The 10,710-nt window shown below is 33.8% G+C and overlaps 1 protein-coding gene across 1 annotated transcript; it reads left to right on the forward strand.

Moving 5' to 3' along the window:
• Positions 1-3,785: 3,785 nt before the first annotated feature.
• LOC134249849 (uncharacterized) lies at positions 3,786-8,767 on the forward strand. Its single transcript, XM_062732218.1, has 4 exons — positions 3,786-3,927; positions 6,399-6,629; positions 7,198-7,443; positions 8,529-8,767. The coding sequence occupies exons 2-4, from the start codon at positions 6,404-6,406 to the stop codon at positions 8,765-8,767; spliced, it is 711 nt and encodes a 236-aa protein (XP_062588202.1). The 5' UTR covers positions 3,786-3,927; positions 6,399-6,403.
• Positions 8,768-10,710: the final 1,943 nt, after the last annotated feature.

Here is a 10,710-nt window from a genome sequence, read left to right on the forward strand (position 1 = left end):
GACTTCCGGTTTCTTTACATCATGATTGAATGATGTACTATAAAATGAAAGTTTAATGCATTGAGTGTTGTCAATATGTTGAAGTTCAGAAAAGAATTCATTTTCAAAGAAATCTTAAGTTTATGACCAAACATTTAAAAAGCATTTCAAAGTTAAAATTTAACGTCTTCTGTATTTATTCTTTACAACTTTGCCGACATTTTTTTTTTAATTTTTACTAGCCAATTGTGTATCTTCCAAGTAAGCATCCCTTAGTAAGATATTGTTTTTATCATCATTGATTTTCTTAATTTTTCCAATCTGGAATTGCCTATGAAGAGTTGAGTGTGTTATTGGGACAATAATTGATTCACAGAGCTTTAACCACAATTTGGGAGAGAGACCTGAGATATGTAGTTTATACTTCAAGGCAAAATAAGCTTTATGGGCTCTGGCAGCAAGATCATCACAAGCATGTTTTAGATTGTCATTTGATTGTAAAAATATGCCAAGATATTTGTACTTATCAATTATTTTTTAATTATTATTGTTGTAATAAAATCCATAATAATTCTTAATTTTCTTGTTTGACTAAACCATAACCTGTTTTTTTTTTTCAAAGTTTACATGCAACTTTCATTCATTCTATACAATATCATGAAAAACTGCCTATAAATTTTGGAGGCCTTGAGATGACTCTGATGATAATTAAAGCATGATCACTGATCAACAAAAATTAAGTGATTAAAAGTTAAATCACCTGATTAAACTCAGGTGACCTACATGTACTGTTATCCGTTTTCGTCCGTCGTCTTGTAGTGTGCGTCCCGAGGGCCTCTAATTATAAAATCCCGTACCCTAGAATTGTTTATTTTTGTTCAATTGTTCTTAAGAAGCACAAAAAATAATTGCATATTTAAATATTCAATTTCAATAACATTTTTCAAAGAAAGAGAATATTGTTTCTGAATAATAAATGTTGTATTTCAAAATTTACAATGACAATGATTCTCCTAATACCCTGTAATTAAAAAAGAGTATGACAGAAAAACAGAGTTTTTTTTCTACAAAGGTCTAGCAATGTCGAGTGTTACATTTTTGAGGGTCTTGGTTGGATTAATGGCCCTTCTGGTTTGGAGCAAATGTTTGGAAAATCATGAAATGTTCAGTAGAATCCCTATTTTAGACAATGTGATGAAAGTGGACTTTCTGTTGGCTGAATTTTGGATGAGCAGCAAATTATTTTGCGGTGCTTAATGCTCAGAAATGATAGACCAATGTAGGGCCTTTGCATGGAACAGTGTCTCAAAGCGATGTTTGCTGTATTGGCAGAGTCTTGAACAAATTCCATCTTCAGGGGTGACAGAAGTCGGGTGGGAACACTTCAATTTGAAAGGTATTGCCTTAATAGGTTTGAAAAGCACAACCATTTACATCTAATTTCAACATTTTGCAAATTCTGTGGACAAAACAATCTATCACATTGTTGAATGTTGACCAGTCTGACGTTTTCCATACCAATTGTTTTGCCATCATTTTCACATTGAATTGTCTACGGATTTTTCCTATTAATTTTTAAAAAGAGAATGATATCATTGTTTTTTTTTAATCTATTTCTCAATAACTTTCTTGCTTTCTGTTTGAAGACATAAACTCAGTATACCGTAGGTGACAGGGGAATATTGCTACAGAAGTAAGGAAAGTTGACGATAGAAAAGTTGAAGTCATCATATCTATCTTATTGTTTTGTTGTTAGGTCATGACTAACTTCAACTTCTTTTCCTTAGGCAGCAATATACCTTCATCACCTGCATACGAAGTATATATATCTGAGTTGATTCGATACGCAAGAGCATGCTCTTTGTATGAACAATTTCCAAAACGAGGTAAATTATTGACAAACAAGTTGATGAAACAAGAATATCAGCAGTCTCATTTAAAGTTATCATTTCGGAAGTTCTATGGTAGATACAATGACCTTGTCAGCAAATACAATATATCATTGAGTCAAATGCTGACTGACGTTTTTCATACAAATTGTTAGTCCATTATTTAAATACTGAATCGATGACGGATTTTTCCGTTATTTCCAGATCATGACAAAGAGCAGACGGTGGTGTGACCGGTCGGCAGGGGATACTCACTCCTCAATGTCACCTGATCCCACCTCTGATATTTTGGAGGTCCGTGTTTGCTCTGCTTCTATTTTGTATTGTTTTATAAACTTTGATATTGAATACTATTCGTTACATACTATTCTCCATATACTTCATTGTAAAATGTCTAAGTATGATTCAGATATGTCAGATTCTGTAGGTTTTTTTTATTTCAAGTTCAGAGGAATTTATCATAACAACATAGTATTAAAAATGAATATCGTTTCTCTACTTCATAAAATGTCAATTTATCTAAATGTTGAATTGAAGGCCATAGCAAAAGTCTTCTCCTTTCCATGTGAAGTATTTGAATAAATTCTGCTTGGTAGGATGACAATATTTATTTTCCACTTCAGAGTACTTGTATCTACAATCAGAATATTTTTGAACAATTTTGAAAGTGACCAAAGACAAAGACAAATGGAAAATTTTACAATACAAATGGAAAAGATCCAATATTGCAACGTTTGAGTTGCCATAGTTTTAGTCTGATTTCAAGTTGTCTTGGCACACTTGTAGCCTACACTAAGGTACATAAAGCTTTTTATCGTTTTTGATTTCGATGTTACTAAAAACAATTGCTAAAACACAGAACGCATTTTTTCGTTAAATCGAGTCCGTAGGACATTTATCATTTTATGATTTTCACGATAAAACATCATATCTAAAGCTACCCAGCAAATCAATAATTCCTAACATTACAATGTGTACACCAGGTCACGTGATCCTTACATCAGTGTTAGCTTGATGACGCGACCTCTAAATATAGAATGATGAAAATTCTGTTTGAAGCTTAATTTAGTCCAGCACGAACCCGATTGTGAACCAAATTATAAAATGAAAAATTCCATATTTCTGTCAAAAATCTATGAAGCGGAACTAAATCAAGCTTGAACTGTAAATCATCAAATACACTCACATACCAAAACTGAAAACATCAGCTCAATATCTGCAAGTGTTTAGAAAAAAGTGCAAAAAACCAAGTGGGACAGACTTACAGACAGACAGAGGGACAGCTAGACGGACCCGCATGTGTTATGTAATTTTTTTTTCAGCAATAGCTGTGGTGTTAATTCCAGTGCTAACAAACAAAGAAAGACATTTTATTGTTTTTATTTACATCTGTATAATGTTGAATTAAATATGTTAAATATTGCGTGACTATGTCATTGTATGCATAACTGATGGAACAAACATTTTTCAAGAAATCTACGCACGTGGTTTGCTTAGTGTCGTTTATGCACTGATTAATGGGATTGGTCTTCATAAAAAAATAAAAGGAAAAAAAATATTAAGTGGATGTAAATATTTTAAGGTAAATTTAAATCAAATGTTAATGATACATGTAGCTATTATACATTAAATCTTTGATATTAGCTTTAGAGGAAAAGGTTGTGCAAGTTCGAAAAAATGTCTATTCAGAAGTTGTCTGTCCCACTGTTATTAAGTTAAGGCAATACTGCAGCTTCCAACGACTCATATAAATTTTTACGATGTAAGGATGATTTTCAGCAATATTAGGAGGGATTAAACATTTATTCTTTTGTTAAATTTGAGTAGATGAATTTAGGAATTATATACAAATTATATTTTGTAATCATTTTTTCCCGAAACTTTCTTTTCAGAGTGCTCAAAGGTGTAAGAAAACGGTGTTTTAGACCCCGACAAGCCTTTTTAAGTGGCACAATATTAACGGGATACTGTAATCCTGGTTACGGCACCATTTCAGGACCGATAACTGCTACATGTGATGATCATTATCAAACAAAATTCTTTGACATTTGCCAAGAACGTATGTACCTTTTGCAGATACATGTACATGTATTATCAGACATTTGTTGTATCGTTTTTCTTTTCTGCAACGTGGGTGGTTAAAAAGCAAAAGAATGCGCCTCATCAAACAATTAAAAAACGAGAATTATGAAAGGGAATGCTTTTATTTGAAAATATCCATGTTGAATTAGGAGCAAAAACAAGTCTCAGTTATAAACCCTCCAAACCTAAGCAGGTTGGCTCCTGTTATCAAAAGTATTGAATTTTTTTTTTTGGTCAATTATATTTTTAGAATATACACACATAGCTTAATGAAAATTCAAAACTAAAAAAGGGAGTAAGCGCGCTTCTTTAACCACTGCCAAGCAATTATTATAATAATATGACCTATTTTACCATCATTATTATTACCATCATTAAGTCTAACACAGAAATTATTTTTCAAAGCTTTTCCTTTCAGGCAGGATTCTTCTCATATTTCTGGTATTTAAAAATTAATGAAATTTTCACAGAATCAAGAAGACAATAATCACTAAGTGAGGGTATCAGTAAGATTAAGTTTGACCGTTTTATATTAGAGGCAAGGTTAGGTCAAGATCATTACTTTTCCCTGGACATTAAGAATAAAAAAATAACTGTTTCCAGTCATGTCATGCCTACTTGTATTTCCAAAGAATAATCATTTTCTTTTTGCATAAAAATATACTACCATATATAGGGCCTATAAGATGATATACGAAAGTGACATAATTAATTTAACTAAAATGGATATTGCCTAATCCGAATTTTCTCTTCTTTTCTTAAATTTCTAGGATATAGTGGTTATTTCTAAATGCTTCCTATATTCAATTTTTTCTTATTTTCATATATGGTAAAGTTGCCATATAAAGATACAAAAACAAAAAGTGTTGATCGTTTGCTAAGAGAGAAAACACTTTTTACGTATTTTGGCTCAAATCTTTACTCAGATTGGAAGCTTATAAAAGCTAATATACTTCAAGTTTGTTTGAAAAATCATATTTATTTGATATATTTAGGATCTTTAGCCCCTTTTTATTAATTAAACTTACATTTGAAAAGTTCTTCAAGTCTTTGATTGTGTAAAAATTATAACTAAATTTATTGTTCTATAATTATTTTGAAGGCATAAAAAATATTTTCATTCGCCACCATTCCGCCAAAAATATAGTTCCTGTTAGTTTTCAAACGCGGTTTACCATTTCTGTTTAAAGTTGCATAATTGTGATGAGGCAAGAAATATTTGGTCTTTTAAATCTTTTACACCTGAATATATAAGACATGGAAGCAAATATACTTTGCATGTTTTCTTATAGTCAGAAACCAGAGAAGAATCCTACCTTAAAGCCGCTTGGTCCGATTCTAATCGCTAAAAAATATATTCGTTTTTCTTCTTGAAAAATAATTGTCCATAAATTGTTTCACCTTTTGTCAAATTATATCCCCAAAGTCTTTTTCTTTTAAAAGATATCAAAATTCAAAAGTTAAAAAAATAATTTTTGTTAGGTCACACAAAAAATAATCTTATGTTGATATCGCGTGAAATCCCCTTCGAAAAACTAAATTTATCGCTTACATGTATATCTCATGAAGAACGAACCCGAGCATTTTTTTCACAACAAAGTACTTATACCTGTACATGGACAATTGTTTAGCCTTCGTTACTAAAATTCCTTTAAAAAATATCTGATTTTCCTTTATTCTTTAAATATGCATATTGATGTAAAAATTACTATGGATTATATATTCCATGACTAAGACTTCTACTTATGGAAAAAAATAGTCGGGTTTGAATTATCTTCATAATAAGATAAAAGCGATAAGTTTATTTTTTTTCAAAGATGACTTAACAACAGATCCTAACTTCCTGTCAGGAACTTCTGTTTGTCAATAAGGTTTTTGATCTATGTTTTCCTTGTAAGGACTGTTATAATAAACTATAAAATCAATCTTATAATTTATTTTTATATCTTATCTATGTAATGACGTACTTTTATTGTGTAAGATAATATGTGCCTGTTTCGGATCAAGCGGCTTTAATATATAATTTAGGACCAACATAGAAGATTTCACTGCTCAAAATTACTCTGTGTACACTGGCTGCACGTAAAAATAGGAATCCAAATTTAACAATCTTTTTAGACTTATCTTCTTCTTCTAAAAAAAACACCTTCCGCCACAAAAGATAGTTCTTAAATGTTTTCGTTATCGAATTTAATCAAGGGATTTTAATTAAATATACATGCAGTTAAATTAGCATAATAGAATCCAAATTCATTATAAACATCAAAAACATTTGGAATTTTCTAAATAGAGGTCAAGACAAAAATTTGCACGATCAAAAGCTGTGGAGCGAACTTCTTTAAGTTTGAATTTTTGTTTTCTCCATTAATGCTTCGTCAAAGAGTCGGAAATATGCACCATTTTCTAGATCAGTTGGTATACTTTTACAGAATACTTATCTTTCTTTAGTTATAATGAACATCGCTGTAGGAAAACCGGCAGCAGAATCCAGCACTGCGGTTCCGGGGAGTCCAGCAGTTGTCGCTGTTGATGGAAATCGGGACACCAACTGGTTTAGTGGATCATGTACTCACACTGGCTTTAATGAAAATACGCCGTGGTGGCGAGTAGATCTCCTAAATATTTACTACATAGTAACAGTTAGAATGTTAAACAGAGGAGACCCACCAAATTACACTGGTAAGTAAAACCAAACAATTGCAATATATACTAGTCAAAAAAAGTAAGGGAATTTTGCAGTTTGTGGTCAAAATATGCACATATACAAAGGAAAACGAAACCATGTTGTATACTAGTAAGTAATTCCTTAACGAGAAAGAATTTCCAAAGAAATTCATCACTCAAACACATCAAGTACTCTCACGATCTGCACGGGATGCTACTGATGATCAAGAGTATTGTGCAACAAATTTGCATGCCTCTGAATTGAAAGATAAAAGCCGCCCTAAAGAAAGATTCTGAAGAGAGAGTATCAGATTATCAGTTGTTGAAATTGTTAATTAAACAGAGACCATGCACCGTCTAACACATGATCATAGGTTACGTGCCCTTGACATGCATTTGTTGGCACAGGACAGGTCGCCGTGACAATGGCAGTGAATGTTTCCCTGTCTGTTATCTGCAGATTTTGGTCCAGACATCGGTAGGGTCTGTTCAGGATAGAACACGGTCCCGTCGACTTAAGGCAACAATCAAACTCAGGACAGATTCATCCGTACTGTTGCCCTGAGAAATTGTCTGATGACAGCAAATCGGGTAAGGTCTCAACTTCAAAGGGATACTGGCTTTGAAGCGAGTGTCCAGAACACAAGGAATCGACTGGACAGATTTCACTTACAGGCCCGACGTCCTCGTGCCATTCCCTGTTTGAGGGATCGTCTCATTAAGGATCGACTCCGATGGTGTCTTCGCCATCAACGCTGGTATTATCGCCGATGGAATCACGTAATGTTCTCAGATGAGTCGAGGTTCACATTGGACTTTCTAGACAAACGTAGGAGAGCTATGCGCTGACGTAACGAACGTTTCCATCATGACGTTAATATCATTAGACATTATATAGGGTGGATCTGTGATTGTATGGGGAGGCATCATTGTTGCCAGCAGAACAGACTTGCATGTTTTTGCTGAGCAGTAGTACCCGAACAACATCTTGGCACTCCAAGTTGACAACATCTTGGCACTCCACGTTGTGCCGTTTGCTTGTCGTTATGGCCACCAGTTCATTTTCAATATGACAATACCAGATGTTGTAGTGTGAGCTAGGATCGTTACAGATTATTTCCAACAGCAGAACATCACCACATTACCATGACCCACACTCAGTCCGGACCTTTCCCCATCGAGCATGTCTGGGACATGCTTGAACAACGGTTACATGTCCCCTAGCGGGTTCCCCTTTCTCTATAGGATGTCATTTTAAATTTTAATCGTCACTTTCCCTTATGTGGCAACCCTTATCACCTGCATATTTGGTTTATATCTCTCAGTTTATTTGATAAACAAGAGCATGATCAAGATACCTTCAACAATAAACTTTTGACAAATAAGTTAACGAAAGAAAGATATCAACATTCTTGTTTGAAGTCATTATTTCGCAAGTTTATGGTCTATACAATGACCATGTCAGCAAATGCAAACTATCATGAAGTCAAATACTGACTGACGTTTTATAAATTAATTGTTAGACTATTATTTTCATACAAAATTGTGTACTGATTTTCTTCTCTCGTTTTTCTCGATCATGACGGCAGTGACCGGATGGTAGGGAATATTTACTCCTCCATGGCACCTGATTCCACCTTTTGTATTTCATGTTTGCTCTGCTCCTGATTTGTATTGTTTGAATGGACTTGTGAGCTTGAATACTGTCCTTTTATATCTGCTTATTTCACGCACGAAATGAAAATTCCTTGGATATGATAGTATAAACGAGAATCTACAGTTATAAACAAACGAATGAATTGCGACATTCTCAATATAATACAATTAACACAGGTCATCCTTTGATACGAAAGAAAATTAATTATTAGTTTGTTAAAAAACTATAGTTATACTAATAAACCGAATGTTTTTGAGACGTCTCTGATCGCCTCCGTGATGTAACTATCACTGCCGGGAACACCACTTCATCTCTATCTTATTCCGGTGGTTTCTTTGCCGGGCCCGGAAGTACAGGAGAACTTGTGACCGTCCAGTGTGCGCCCCACACAGTCGGGCGGTACGTTAAGATACAGATTGTTACAGAATTTCGTGATCCCATTGTAGATTTTACAGACTCCAAAAGTCGAAAAGACTACAAACTTTCTATTAATTAAGAGAAAACGAGGACCTGTGCTTTTTAAGAACTAAATTGCGTTTGTCTGTGAGCTTGTGTACATGTAAAAGGTTTAATAAACGGAATTTTAATGAAGTTTAATGTATTTTTATGCCCCCAGTAATCGAACATTTGGGGATATATAGTTTTGGCCTGCCTGTCTGTTTGTACGCAAAAACTTTAATCATGCCCATCACTTTTGAGGGAGTGGGTCTCTGACTTTCATATTTGATATGTGTATTTCTTGTGACAAGACATTTCTTTTGGTACTACAAAATTTGACCTCGTGACATTGTAGTTTGACGCCACTATAACTAAGAATTTCTTAACTTTAATCATAGCCATAACTTTTGAATAGATGGTTCCAGGACTTTCATACTTTAAAAGTGTATTCACTAAGACCTTTCAATTGGTCTAAAAATATTTGACCTTTTGACATTGACCTTAGAGTTTTGCCCACTTTTAAAAATTTTTAACCTTGACAATAACTTTTGAACGGTTAGTAAAAGCAATTTCATAGTTCACAGATGTATCCCTTGTGAGAAGGCCTTCTTTAGGTCTCATCAATTTTGACCTTTTAACCTTGGAGTTTAACTTGCATTTGAGAAAGTTCAACCCTCGCCACAAGCTGCCGTATGGGGGCATCAGTGTATCACAGATTCATCTTTTTTTTTTTAATAATATGGTTTTTAAAAGTGTACGGTAAAGATGTCAGATGTTATTTATGACAGGACTGTTTATCAATTGGCATCAATGAGCAAGGATATGGTTGATGCCTTTCCTTTTCAGGCCTTATTTTGGAGGCCACCTATTTTGCCAATTTATATATATTATGTAATAGTCACATACTGGGAGGCCATTTTGTCATTGCACAATTTTTATATATTTTTTCTCAGGATTACATGGTCTCCCAGTCTTTTTTATTCAGTTTTATGTATTATATTATATGTGTCATTTCATTATATTAAATGACATTGTTTGGAACAAATCTGTCTTGTATTATTTGGCAAACAAACAAGCTCAATGTGTCAGAGGAGAGTTTAATCCTAGGAATGAATGGGGAGCCCCCTGTTCCATCCTTTTGAGATAAGAGAACTAGCCTCATTTTATCTACTGCTTTTGTGAAGACAAGACGGCTTAAAGGCTAATCATTTGCTTCAATATTTTTGGATTACCTACCTCCATCTCCAAACAGACCATTACTGTACATCAGGCCACCTCAGATTCACATGTTTATGTTTTTATTGTAATTGAATTTCTTTGTATTTGTATTTGTATTTGTATATATTGTGTGATCATATTCCTTTTTAAAGCAAATTTATATGTGGCCATATTTTGGAGGCCACCTGTTTTGCCAATTTATATATGTTATGTAATAGTCACATACTGGGAGGCCAATTTGTTGTTTTATAATTGTTGTTATAATTTTTTCTCAGGAATTGTGTTTTAATGTTACATGGTCCCCCAGTCTTTTTTATTCAGTTTTATGTATTATATGTTGTCATTATACCCCACGCAACTAGTTGCGGTAGGTATAATGTTTTTGACCCGTCCGTCAGTCAGTCAGTCAGTCAGTCCTCTTTTTTTGTCAGCGCAACTCCTCATAAACCGCTGCACAGAATTTCGTCAAACTTTGCAGGTATTTAGGACACAATGTGTAGATTTGCATATTACCAGGAAATTCCGATTCCATTATTTTTTCCGGGAATTTCCGCACTTTTTAACTTGGGCATTTGGCCATACCTTGAATATAGAGATGAACAGTTTGTCAGCGCAACTCCTCATAAACCGCTGCACAGAATTTCGTCAAACTTTGCAGATATTTAGGACACAATGTGTAGATGTGCATATTACCAGGAAATTCCGATTCCATTATTTTTTCCGGGAATTTCCGCACTTTTTAACTTGGGCATTTGCCCATACCTTGAATATAGAGATGAACAG

This window comes from Saccostrea cucullata, unplaced genomic scaffold, assembly GCF_032062105.1.
Source record: "Saccostrea cucullata isolate Sc308-1 unplaced genomic scaffold, CSIRO_AGI_Scuc_v1 ctg160, whole genome shotgun sequence".
Classification (NCBI taxonomy): Eukaryota; Metazoa; Mollusca; class Bivalvia; order Ostreida; family Ostreidae; genus Saccostrea; species Saccostrea cuccullata.